General features: G+C 32.9%; 1 protein-coding gene across 1 annotated transcript in view; it reads left to right on the forward strand.

Annotated features, from left to right (window-relative positions):
* Positions 1-14884, forward strand: part of GLIPR1L2 (GLIPR1 like 2) — a 57743-nt gene that overhangs the window by 18171 nt on the left and 24688 nt on the right. The window contains 2 exon segments of the mRNA XM_043967691.1: positions 154-399; positions 9147-9250. Coding sequence (XP_043823626.1) covers positions 154-399; positions 9147-9250 — 350 coding nt within the window.

The raw sequence follows: 14884 nt of genomic DNA on the forward strand, positions 1-14884 counted from the left end.
TGTGCTTACATCATCCTTCCTCTCCCTTTGGTCCTCTTATCAATCTGGGCTTTTGGGAGACACTTGTTTTCATTTATGACCAAGTATATATCTCGTTTTAGAATGCTGAAGTAATTTAAAACATAACTAAAATTTATTTGTTTTGGTTTGCAGACTTGGGATGAGGGTTTGGCAAAAACTGCCAGGGCCTGGGCAAAGAAATGTGTTCCTGGAGGTAATACTCATTTAGAACAACTGAGAAAATCTCACCCTGTTTTTAGTGGCCTTGGTGAAAATATATGGACTGGGCCTAGTAATGAATATTCTGCAACTATTGCTATCAGAAGTTGGTTCAGTGAAGCCAGGTTCTACAATTTCGAAAATAATTCTTGTTCAGCAGTGTGTTCTCATTATATTCAGGTACGTATTTTTCATCATCTTGTTGATTTAAAATTTTCCAAAGTACCTAAATTCTTGCTGATTAGGCTTCCAGGGATTGTTATTAACAAATAAATGAAATTATTATTTTTAATAATTCCAATAGAACTCAAATTATCTTATATTTAAGCTTCATTTTAAAACTATATGAACTAAAATAATTTGAATACAAAAACTATATTTTATTTATTAAAATTCAAGATGTGTTAGATACCATTAACCTTTTTTCCATTAACAGAAATGAAAATCACTCCTTTAAAAGTAATTTATGGGGGGGCTAGGTGGCACAGTCGATAGAGCACCTGCCCTGGAGTCAGGAGTACCTGAGTTCAAATCCGGCCTCAGACACTTAGAACTTATTAGCTCTGTGACCCTAGGCAAGTCACTTAACCCCAATTACCTCACTAGGGAAAAAAAAGTAATTTAGAAGCAGGTAAATAAAATGACTTCCTATAATGTTGATTTCAAACATTAGGAAAACTGTGGATTGTATTTAGATAAATAAGTTACTCTACTATCTGGATTATATTATACATTGCAAATTATGCATTAATTATTAGAGGCCCCTAAGGTATTGTGTTAAGTTCTTATAATTTGTTTCTTCAGAAATGTGGATACTTTATTCACTAGGGTGTTACCATAATGCATCTGGACGTGGCATTAAAAATTAATTTAAGCTATCATTAAACCTCAGTGGTAGTATAAGCCAGCCTTATGTCTCTATTGCATATAGACTTTAGTTCATTTCTTCTTTTTTCAAATTCATCATGCCTTGTGAGGGTAAGAAACATTTTATTCAAACATCAAATTAGTTATGTTGCTCCCTTTAGAAATTTGTGCTGGGGGTACAGCTAGGTGGTGCCATGGATGAAGCACAAACCCTGAGTTCAAATTTGGCCTCAGACACTTGACACTTACTAGCCGTGTGACCCTGGGCAAGTCACATAACTCTCATTGCCCTGCAAAAAATTAACATATGCTGACTTGTTATAAAACACAGATTCCTCATTCAAGGCCTTTATCAGTTATGCCTTTCTGCCTTCACCATTTTACCAGTATAAGTATTCTCTTTACCAATATAAAGTGCAAACCAGCCGTGCATTCTTATTATATGGAATTATTGTCTCCACATTCCCATAAATGCTTAATAACATGTAAAGACCTTCCAGAGATTCTTCAATATTTTGTAGATACTAGTTTTGATAGAATCAGTGTTTTCTTGACTCAGTATCCCTGAGTTCTCTGATTTCCCAGCTTCCCTGATACAGTATCTTGGCTCGGGCACATAAAAGGTCCAAGGGAAGCTGGGTGTTACAGTGGAAAGAGTGCAGGAAGATCTAAGTTCAAATCTAGCATCAGACACTGTCTCTGTGACCTTGGGCAAGTAATTTAACCTCTTTTGCCTTAGTTTCCTCAACTGAAAATCTACTTGTCAAGCTTTCTTAAGGCTGGTTTTACTTTACACTGACTGCTTCTCTTGGTTATATAAAATGATACTGTTCATAGTCATTATTCTTTATAATAATTGACGACCCAAAGTTGCCTTTGGAAGGTATCTGGATCTTTGGCAAGTATGTAAAATATTTGCAGACTAAGGTGCTAAAATATGCAGCATATAGAAGCAAATGAACATAATAGTATAGTGCTTGATAAACCAAAATGCCTGTATACTGGAGTAAAGACTCAATATTTGACCCCCCCAAAAAAAAATTACAAGAAATCTGCTAGGAAAACCAAAAAGAAACCTAGAAAGTAATTAGGTTTAGACCAGTAAGCCATACCATTTGCCATTTGCCACAGGCATTTCAAATAAATTATAAACAAATTAGAGAAACAAGTAAAAAGATACCCTTTGCAACTATTGGTAATAGAAGAGACCTTGACCAAACAAGAGAAGAAGATCACAGAAAATAATTTTTGTGCAGAATCTTGATTACATAAAATTGAAAAGGGGTTGCATAAATAAAAGTAATGCAATTTTGAAAGAAATAAGCCCGGGGAGCAGTAAGTTTTTGTGATTAAAATTTCATTTCCAAGATATATGAGGAACTGATTCAAATAGCTAAGTATGATGGTCATTCCTCATTATTCAAATAGCAAAAGGATATAAATAAACAGGCCTGGAAGGAAGAAATGCAATTTGTTAGTAGCCATTTGAAAATATGATCCAAATGGTAAATAGAGAAATTCAAATTAAAGCAACCTAGAAGTTTTACTTCATACCCATTGGATTTTTGAAGGTTACTAATGAGGCGAATGATTTGTTGGAGGGGCTGTGGGAAGATAGGCACATTAATGCACTAATGGTAGAGCTTTGAATGGGTCCAACTATTCTGGAAAGTAATTTGGAACTATTCCTTAAAATTACTAATCATGCCTCTACTAGAGTTATACCCATAAAAGATGAAAGAAAAAGAGAAAAGGACCATATATATGAAAATATTTATAGCAGCTATTTTTGTTGTTCTAAAGAACTGGAAACAAACTGTGGAAAGTCTGTTAAAAAAAAGACTATGATATATGAATATAATTGACATTATTTCACTGTTCTAAATGAGAGGGATAGTTTCTGAGGAACCTGGGACAATTTCTGTGAATTGATTCAGAGTTAAATGAGCAGAATCAGGAGAACAATTTATATAATAGCAACTATACCATAAGGAATTTTGAAAAATTTTAGAAGTCTGATTAGTGCAAGGATGAATTATACTAATCACCTCCTGACAAGAGGTGATGAATTATGAATATATCATTTCATTTGTTTGAATTTGTTTTGCTTATTTGTTAAAGGGGCTTGTTTTTCTTTCTTTTCCTTTGAGAGGGTATATTTGAGTGGGAAGAGAGGGACTAGTAAAAGATCATAAAAAGAAAAAAGAAAGAAAAAAGGTCATTGAAGAGAAAATTCATATAAGAGAACAGAAGGCAATTCAGAGGCAAGCATAGACAAGCAGACAATTTTTGCAAGCAGCATTTTGAATTTATAATATGCTTTTAAAAAGCAAAATATAAGTAATAGAGATTAGCAGTTTCATATGCAATCCTCTCTTCCTTTGTTTATAGAAATGCTCTTTTGTTTTTGTGTATGGTAAATAGAGATTTAAAAAGAAGTAAAGATTTAAAGAAATCAAGTTTGTATTAAGTGCTTTCCATGTGCAAATATAAATACAAATATAATGACTGAAAGAATTCATACTCTTTCTCCCATCTCTGTGCCTTTATCCTAACTGTCCCTTAGCTCTGGAACATACTATTTCATCACCCTTGCCTTGTTGAACCCCTAGTAAAAGTAAAGACTTCATTTGTGTGCCACCTTCTACTGAAGACTTTCTTGATCCCCCCCACAACTGCTAAAACATCTTTATCCCCTCAAATAAATACCTTGTATTCATTTTAGATATATTTTGCATATGCCTTTACATGTACCTGTTTGTCTCATCTACTTAAATGTAAATTTATTGAGAGGAAAGAATTTGTGTCTTTTGTCTTTGTATCTCCAGTGACAGCACTGTTGCTGATATAAAGTAAATACTCAAAACTTTTTTGAGTGGTTGATACAGAATTCCATGGCAAATGAGACGTAACTTTGTTCAGCATTTGATTATCAATATCTAACAAGGTATAAAACAGAGAAATGTATACTTACTGAAGGTGTACATTCGTATCATATAGAATGCCACATAAAAAATCTAAATAGAAAAGGGATTATCTATTCATGGAGAGTTTCTCCACATTCATCTCTTCATGTGTGACATTGTACTAGTTGCATAAAACTCGAGAACACAATAGGGCTCCTTAAGTGAGATCTATAAGTATTTTCCTAATAATTTATATTAGGGAGAAAAAGTAGAGAAAGAATGACCCTTATTGCCTAGTTTATGGTAGAGTTAGACAAGCAGCTTATTGTGTTAATCTATCAGTATCTCCCTACCAAACTTCCCTTTGCTTTTTCATATTTACTTTCCGTAGCAGCCAAGTCTGCATCTTGTTGCCCCTGCATAAGATGGTTGAATCTTATTTCTGTTCCTTCATGTTTCCCTTGCAGAATTCAACAATATGGTTACTTATAAAAATGTTGAAACATAAAATTTAAATCGGGGTAGAGCAGAGCAGAATTTATTATGTTTTATACTAAATCAAAAAGGTTGGGGTAGAAATTATCTTAAACAAAACAACAGTACAAATGGTGTTTAAAATATAAGCCAGGAAAGCACATTATGTGTAAAGGAATCATAGATAATGAACTAATATCAATACTTAATAGATATGTAACAAATGGAATGGCTTCTTAAGTACTTAAAGGAAAAGTTAATTTAATTATAGGCAGAGGAAAAACAGCAATACTGCTGAGGTCTGGAAACTTCAATGTCCCCCTTTTAAATCTATATGAATTTAAAAATAAGATAAAAAAATGTAAAGACTTGATAATTGTTAGATATGATAGATAAATCTCTGCAAATTACTAAATGAGTGAATAGGCATAGGAAACAGACCTATTATTTCTTTGGTAAAGGGAACTAACTCCTGGGTGAAAAAATGCCCTCTACTAATGGTTCTTGGCTATATCTTTGCAATTTATAATTGTGGAGAGTTCCCTTGATCGGGATTTGAACCTACGTCTTCCCAGCTACAAGGCCAGTACCATGCAATGCTGCCTCTTTACTAAATGGGAATAGAAATAAATATTGATATTCCTCAACTATGCATAGTACCATTACCAAAACTGACTTTTTTAATAGACCAGAAAAATTATAAGTGGGTGCAGAAGAGCAAGAATATGAATCATATCCTCTGTGGTCCACAATGCATTAGTTATAATCAAAAAGGGAAATTTAGGGGCAGCTAGGTGGTACAGTGGATAGAGCACCGGCCCTGGATTCAGGAGTACCTGAGTTCAAATCCAGCCTCAGACACTTAACACTTACTAGCTGTGTGACCCTGGGCAAGTCACTTAACCCCAATTGCCTCACTAAAAAAAAAAAAAAAAAAAGAGAGAGAAATTTAAAAATGTTTTCAACTTTTAAAAAGTGACATTCTAATGACGTCAAAGAACAAATCATAGAAGCAACAGATATTTTCATCAAAGAAAATGACAACAATGTGACAATATACCTAAACTTATGTGATGTAGTCAAAGCAGTTCTTAGGGAAAAAATGTATCTGTCTAATGACTTTAATAAACAAAAGAGGGAAAGAATAGATCAATGAATCAGGAATCCAACTTTTAAAGAGGCAAACACAAAAATAAGTGAAATTAAGAAATGAAAAGAAAACATTAAATCAATAATACTGTTAAAACTTGAAAAAAAATTAAATCAATAATATTGTTAAATAAAATAGATTGTTGGTTAATCTGATTTTAAAATGAAGAAAGCCAGACTGTAAGGTGTTTTTAATTCATTTAAAAAATAATTGACAAAAAAAAAGGAAAAAAAAAAAAAGGGCGGCTAGGTGGCGCAGTGGATAAAGCACCAGCCCTGGATTCAGGAGTTCCTGAGTTCAAATCCGGCCTCAGACACTTGACACTTACTAGCTGTGTGACCCTGGGCAAGTCACTTAACCCCCATTGGCCCGCAAAAAACCCAAAAAAACAAAAAACAAAAAAAAAATGAAGAATAAGTAAGGGAAATTATTATAAACTTTTGCCAATAAAACTGATAAAATGACATGGATTAATATTAACAAAAACCATAAAATACCAAGATTAACAGAACAAGAGCTAAAGAATTTAAATAACCTACTCATAGAAAAAAGAAATTGAACAAGCAATGAAAAAAACTCCCAAAGAAAAATTACCTAAGGCAAGATGTTTTTAAAAGTGAATTTTATCTAACATTCAAAGAAAAAGTAATTCCTACATTGCAGGTATCTAGAAAGAAAGAATCCTACCAATCTTCAATGAGACAAATATGGTATTAAAATCTAGATTAAGGAAAAATGAAGCAAAGACGGAAAATTATAGATCATTATTCCTAATGAATATAAATGTAAAATATTTAATAAAACAGTGAAGTAAATACAACAAACTATTAAAACGATTATATACTTAGACTAGCTTGTATTTATACCAAGAATGCAGAGGTTCATTCAATATTGTGAAAGTTATGAAAATGACCATAATAACCCAAAACCACATGATTATATCAATAAATTCAGTAAAAAATATTTTGACAAAGTACAACACCAAATTATGTTTTTAAGGCATTAAAAAACAAAAGAATAGACTTTTCCTTAATATGATATAAAATTTTGTAAAATTGAGTTAGCTTTATCTGTAATGGAGAAAGTCCATGTGCCTTTTCTTTAATAAGAACAGAGAAGAAGCATGGCAATACATTGTCACCACTCTTATTCTATATAGTATTAGAATTGGCAGCTACAGTAATAACTTTTTTTAAAATTAGGGAATAAGTATAGGCAAAAAGAAAACATTTTCATTTTTGACAGATCATATACTGGTTTAGAGAACACAAAAGATTTAATTTAAAATTAGTTCAAATAATAATTTTAACAAGGTAGCAGTAGATAAAATGCAATCATAAAAAAAGCTTTTTATGTATTACTACTAACTATACCTGAAAAGATCAAAAAAGAAATACAATTAAAAATAACTACAAAAACTATATCACTGTTTGGTGATCTACTTTGTTGTTGTTTGTCCTTCGTTCTTGGAGGACCATGACATCAGGAGGTGATGTCATGATTTGCACTGAATTGGATTTTTAAGTAAAGGAGGACTGTACAAGGTCATAAAACTCATTCTCTACTCCAGAGCTATCTGGGTCCAGTAGCAGGATAACTGGAAATGGCGCCAAATGTTTTAAGGCAATTGGGGTTAAGTGACTTGCCCAGGCTCACAAAGCTAGTAAGTATCTGAGGTGAGATTTGAACTAAGGTCCTCTTGACTCCAGGACCAGTGCTATATATATATATATATATATACACTGTGCCACCCAGCTGCCTGATGATCAACTTAATATAACATAAACAGGAATTATATGAATGCAACGATAAAACATCCCACAGAAATAGACATAATTTGAAGAGATAATAACTGTTCATGGTTGGACAATGATAATAAAATAAAAATGACAATAGTATCTAAATTAATTTATAACTTCAGTGTAGTACCAATCAAATCATCAAAGAAGTTACTTTATAGAACTCTTAAAATAATAAAATTTATCTGGAGAAATAAGTCAAGAATCTTGAAAGAAATAATGAAAATTGGGGCAGCTAGGTGGCACAGTCAATAGAGCACCAGCCCTGGAGTCAGGAGGACCTGAGTTCAAGTCCAGCCTCAGACACTTAACACTTACTAGCTGTGTGATCCTGGGCAAGTCACTTAACCCCAATGCCTCACCAAAAAAAAAAAAAAAAAAGAAAGAAAGAAAAGAAAAGAAATAATGAAAATAATTAGAAAGGATTTTTTGGATCAAGAAGGGGGAGTTGCCAACTGTCCCAGTTCTGAACTTACATGACAAAAAAAGTTGACCAGTGGTATAAATTATGTACACAAGATTCAGAAGCAATTAAATATTTTGTTATAGTGTTTACTAAACTGAACAGTTCTTAACTACTGGGGTGTAACTACTCACTGTTCACCAAAAAAAAAAAAAAAAAGGAAGTGGAGTGTGGAGGGTGGAGTAACAGTGATTAAAGATGACAATCCCTGATATCAAGGATCCTACATTCCATTCTTCTAATTCTTTTCAATTTCTACCATTTTCTCCTCTTTTTCTCTAAGATTTAGGTAGATGCTCAGATGCCATTCAGTAAGTTATTTACAAGAGGAATTAGTAGCCAAAAATGGTGCTGCCCCTTGCATTGTAATACATTTTGTTTCAGTACATAAAAGGAAAAAGAACTCCAATGTATATGACATTCATTAGTTTAAAGGCCCCACAAAAATGGGACAAGCATTTTTTTTTTTTACATCCTAATAGTTACAATATAAAAGGAATAGAGTGGAGGTGGGGATGATTGTCATAAATCTTTTCCTGAGTTCCAGTTGTCTGCCAGTTGCCTTCTTCATTCAGTTCTTAATTCTGTGACTACAAAGGGGAGTTGTATTTTATATCTTTTTTTTTAATTATCACATTATATGCTTTTAATCTTCAGTTATTAAAGTCGTTTTCACTGGGTTTTGTGGTTCATGAATGATGACTGAATTAAAATTAAAAAAAAAATTTTTGCCTTTCTTGGACTAGGCCAAATATAGGCCAAGCCTACAATAGTTTCACATGGTATTTGAAACCACTGTTGGTAGAGGCACATTTATTTACAAGCTGTCTTCAGGGAGAGTTCTCAGGCTCTATAGTCTTAAGGAATCTGACAAGCATGATAACATGCCCTTAAATGTTCTCAAGTTTAATGCAGGCAATTATTTATGTTTAAGGACCTATGTAAAGACTCTTTTAGATAAGGATAGAACTGTTTTGTCAAGTTAATAAAAAGATTCTTGGTAGTGTTAACCATACGGGATATAGCATGTTATCTCAAGGACCCTCTTATAGAAGACACCTTAGCTGTTTCAACTTCTGAACAAATAGCTTTAGTTCTTTATATCTGATCCATTAAACCAACTCACAGAACAAAGTGTTTTAGTTTTTGTTCAGCAACATTCTCTTCTTACTGGCACACAAACACTGAAGTTTGTGACCCATTTGGTGTCCATCCACAATAGTAAACTGTAAGGATTTAATTGTATGTTTTGTTTTGAAATTTTCTAGCTTGTTTGGGATACTACCTTCAAAATTGGCTGTGCTGTTATTGAATGTCCTAGTGTTGGAACTGTTCTAAATGCAGCACATTTCATATGCAACTATGCACTAAGGTAAGTTATTTACAAGTTATTGCTTTAATATTTTATCTCAAAGCTACAATTTTATCTATTAATATAGATTAAAACTCCTCTATGGCTTAGTTTAATGAACTCTACTGGTGAAGATCAGCAAAAATCCTCATGTTCTATTATTTCCCCATGGTTTTGGTCATAGCCTAGGGCTCTCAAAAGCAATGTCAACAGAGTACAGTCTCTATTAGGTCTTACCAGAAAAAGGGTTTGAATACATTCCTGTCAATGTACTGTGCTACTTTTGTTCAAAAGCCAATATAAGCTTAAGAAAAATCATCAAGAGAAGATTGGACACCAAGTGATCATTACTACTATTAATTATTACTATTATTATTCTTGTTGTTTGGCCAGAACAAATTGGTAAATTCTTTAAAGTTTTTTTTTAAATCCAATATATTTTCCCAAGCTGTTTTCCAAAATTAGATAGTCTATATGTGAAAATGCTTAATAAACTGTAGTATGTTATGCAAATGTAAAATATATTCTAAAAAAAATAGAATATTATAGGGAAATAGCAGAGGCATATTGATTTTTCTTTGAGAAGTAGTCATGTTATGTAAATAATTGAACATCAAAATATTATCTCCTAGGAACCACTGAAATCATAGTTTTAAAGTCATAGTATTAGAAAAGACTCGAGATAAAAATCATTAAAGGGTCCATTGATTAGGTACTGCTGCCAGTTACTGAATTAATATGCAGAGATAGTTATCTGCAGATTTTATTTGTATGTGGAGCACAGACTTATCGGTGTGAAAAGTCAATGGGCCTTGAACATTAGCTTCAACAACCTTCTATAGAATGTGGATTCAAAAGCAGCTTTGAAAAATGGAATTTTACAGAAAACAAGAGGGGACAATAAGAATATGTTGTTGAGTTGTTTTAGTTGTGTCCAACTCTTCATGACCCCATGTGGGGTTTTCTAGGCAAAGATACTGGAGCCGTTCGCCATTTCCTTCTCCAGTTCATTTTACAGATGAGGAACTGAGGTAAACAGGGTTAAGTGATTTGCCCAGTGTCACACAACTAGTAAGTATCTGAGGGTATATTTGAACTCAGAAAGATGAGTCTTCCTGACTCCAAGCCCCACAGTCTATTCACTGTGCCACCTAGCTGTCCAGATAAGATTATACATGTCTGGCAACAAGTAATAGAAGGGGGAAGAAAAAGATACTTGCCAGGAGGAAAAAATAGGTACTGAGGTTTCTTTCTTAGCCTGCATTCGATGACCTCTGAGTTTACAGAAACAATGCCTGGAAACTCTTTATAGAGACTGGCACAGCATCCTCTTCTTATCATACTGTTGGAAAGAAATCTGAACCAGAATTTCTTTCCTATCACAGTCTTTTTCTTATTATAATAGCAGCAAGGGGCCTGAGCCAAAAATTCTCTTGCCATAAACCATAGAGATGATACTGAAAACTAAACTTGTTTTACTATAGCTTAGATTTCAAAGGCTACAGACTAGTTATTGATTTATTTATATTTTATCATTGGATAAACATATTCCTAATTTTGTCATTAAGGTCAATGGGAAAATAAGGTTTGAATTATTGGGGGGGGGTGGAAGAAGAGGGAACACAACACTTCTATAAAGTGAAGTATATCTGTAATTGTCAACATCTGGATTTTGTACCAGAGGTTGAGATTGATCTAAGTCATATCTATGAGTCATACATACATAGGCAACATACATATACATAAGCAATTTTCATTTTAATGTGTTATCTATGAATATTAAGAGATTGATTTAAAAAAATATCCAAAAATGTTGCTCTGTTATTTTTAGTCACTATCTCTACATTTGGGGGTTATGGGTACTATTATATAAGTTTTTATACACAGTCTAATTATCTGGGTTTTTTGTTTTTTGGGTTTTTTGCAGGTCAATGAGGTTTAGGTAACTTGCCCAGGGTCACACAGCTAGTGAGTGTCAAGTGTCTGAAGCCGGATTTGAACTCAGGTCCTCCTGAATCCAGGGCCGGTGCTTTATCCACTGCACCATCTAGCTGCTCTCAGTCTAATTTTCTTAAGAATAATAGCCCATATTTATATAGCATTTTATAATTCACAGATCCTTTATTATATATCATTCAAAGATTTATTAAAACTTGCTTTATTCCTATTAAAAATAAACATTTCATTTATGCTTTTTGTAACTACATGATAGTCATTTCTGAAAACAGACAATCCTTCCAGCCATTCATATTGAACCTTTTCTTGTAACAAAGAAAAAATAAACAAAATCACTCAATAAAGTGACTACGAAAAACATTCTGTCCTCATGGTTACCTACCTCTCTTTGGGGAAGTGGTAGTTATGGTGGTTTCTTTTATGTTTTCTCCAGGACCCTTGTCGGTTTTTCAGTTACTCATAGTTCAACTTTCTTTGTTTATTTAATTTTTTTTTTGGTTACATTGTAAGTTTGAAACTATCTCCCTCTCTTCCTCACCCCACCCTAGAAAAGGCCACCATTTGACACAGACTTATATGTAAAACCATACTATGCATAATTCTGTTTATCATTTCTTTCTCTGGAAGTAGATAGCATCTTCTTTCATAGGTCCTTTCTAGCTGATTTGAATATTTATAATACTCAGAACAACTTTGTGATTCATAATTATTCTTCAAACAATATTGTTGTTACTGTATATAACATTCTCTTGGTTCTGCTTATTTTACTCTTATTTCATGCAAGTATTTCTGTGCTTTTCTAAAATCACCCAGCTTTTCATGTCTCACAGCACAGTAGTATTCCATCACAATCATAAATCACAATGTGTTTAGCCATTCCCTAATTGGTGGGCATCCCATCAATTTCCAGTTCTTTGCAACCACAAAGAGAGTTGTTATAAATATTTAAAACATATAGGTTATTTTTCCTTTTCCCCGATAACTTTGGGAAATAAAGACAATAGTGGCATTGCTTGGTCAAAGGATATACACAGTTTTATAACTTTTGGGGCATAATTCCAAAATGCTCTCCAAAATGGTTGGGTTAGTTCACAGTTCTACCAACAGTGTATTAATGTTCCAATTTTTTCACATCCCATCCAATATTCACCATTTTCCCCTTCTATCATTGTAGCCAATTACATAGGGTGTGAGATGATATCTCAAAGTTGTTTTACTTTGAATTTCTCTGATCAATTATGAATTGGATGGGCAGCTAGGTGGTACAGTGGATAGAGCACCAGCCCTGGAATCAGGAGGATCTGAGTTCAAATCCAGCCTCAGACACTTGACACTTACTAGCTGTGTGACCCTGGACAAGTCACTTAACCCCAATTGCCTCACCCCCTCCCCCAAAAAATTATTTGGAGCATTCTTTCATATGTAGTTTTGATTTCTATATGTAGTTTTGATTTTGATGACTATATGTAGTTTTGATTTCTTCATCAAAAAACTGTCTATTCATGTCTTTTGACCATTTGTTAATTGGGAAATGACTCATATTCTTATAAATTTGATAAAGTTCTCTATATATTTGAGGGATGAGACCTTTAGCTGAGAAATTGTCTATCTTTTTTCCCAGTTTTCTGCTTTCCTTCTAATTTTGGCTACATTAGCTTTATTTGTACAAAAATGTTTTAATTTAATATAATCAAAGTTAATCAAATGCTCTCTATCTCATTTATTCATAAATTCTCTTATTCATAAGTCTGCTAGGTAATGTGTTCTGTGTTCTACTTTTTAAATGATATCACCCTTTATATCCATTTTATATATATACACATATATATATATATGTGTGTGTTAATATATCCATTTTGACCTTATCTTGGTAAATGGTATAAGATATTACTCTATATTCATTTTCTGCCAGACTGTTTTACAGTTTTCTCAATAGTTTTTACCAAATAGTGTATTCTTATCCCAAAAGCTTAAATCTTTACATTTGAGAAACACAAGACTACTATAATTATTTACTACTGTGTATTGTATGTCTATACTTTTCCACTAATCCACCTTTCTATTTCTTAGTCAATACCAGTTTTGATAATTATTACCTTATAAAAGAGTTTAAGATTCAGTATTACAAAACCTCATTCCGTTACATTTTTTATTAATTCCTTTGATATTCTTGGCCTTTTTGTTCTTCCAAATCAATTTTATTATTATATTTTAGCCCAGTAGAATAATATTTGATAATTTAGTTTGGATGGCATTGAATAAGTAGATTAGTTTAGATAGAATTGTCATTTTTATTAAATTGGCTCTGCCCACAAATAGTTCTGCAATTATTGAAATCTAATTTTATTTATATAAAAAGTATTTTATAATTATGTTCATGTAATTTCTGGATTTGTCATAGCAGGTATACACCCAGGTATTTTATAAGTCTACAGTTATTTTAAATGGGGTGTCTCTTACTATCTTTTCTTGAAGGATTTTGCTGGTGATATATAGAAATGCTGATGATTTATGTAGATTTATTTTATATCCTACTACTCTGCTAAAACTATTGTTCCACCCAATTTTTAGTTGAATCTCTAGGATTTTTCAACTATATCTCAGCTTTCTTCTTATGATATTTTATTTTACATTAAAATTACAGTCTGTTCTTTCAGTTCTCGTTAATTTATTCTATATCAGTTCATGGAAATTTTGTGTTTCTTTCAATTCTTCATATTCACCATTTCTTGCTATATGGTTACAGTAGTATGTTTCTTGTTTTTGTAGTTTGATCACTGATCTACTTTTCAGATTTTTAACTATTACCAAATAATTTTGTCTTGTTTCTATCTATGTGGCTATTGAATGGCTATTTTTTTTTAAATTTCCATTTGCTGATGACTGGGGCTGTCTTTAACCAGGTAAGTGATATGTAGTGATCTCTCCTCATAATGATCTCATGAGGTAGGTCATACAAGCATTATCCCTATTATACAGATGAGGAATCTGAGACTGAGGGATTAAATGACTTCCCTGTGTCATATATCAAGAAAGTGTCTGAGTTGGGATTTGAATCCAGGTCTTTTGACTCCATTTATATCACCCGTACTTTGAAAGAATATGAATGTCAGATTATTTCTGACCCATATTCATTTTTTTTTAGTGAGGTAATTGGGGTTAAGTGACTTGCCCAGGGTCACACAGCTAGTAAGTGTTAAGTGTCTGAAGCCGGATTTGAACTCAGGTACTCCGGACTCCAGGGCCGGTGCTCTATCCACTGCGCCACCTAGCTGCCCCTACCCATATTCATCTTAAAATAATCTTTATGCATTCTTGGTATGCACAAGAGAGATGTAGCATGGTTTAATGAATAGAGACCAGCTGCTCTGAGAATCAAGATCTTGATTTAATTGATATAAAATTAAGTCCTAACTCTGATATATACAGACTTTATGACCCTGGGTAAGCCAGTTAACCTTTTAATGCCCTTAGCAATTCTCTAAGATACATACATTGCAGAACAGTTAGCAGTCTGCATCAATGGAGGGAGTTTCCTTACTGAGGAATACCTTACACCAATGAAATCAGTCAAACCACTTCCTTCCATAAAATCACAACTCTAACCACTTACTTTCCCCAACCAGTTCAAAGCACTGTGTGTTTTTTCGCAATTAAAATAAATAAAATAATGAATGTATTTGACAATATTTGTTTTGA

Source organism: Dromiciops gliroides, chromosome 5 (assembly GCF_019393635.1).
Source record: "Dromiciops gliroides isolate mDroGli1 chromosome 5, mDroGli1.pri, whole genome shotgun sequence".
Lineage (NCBI taxonomy): Eukaryota > Metazoa > Chordata > Mammalia > Microbiotheria > Microbiotheriidae > Dromiciops > Dromiciops gliroides.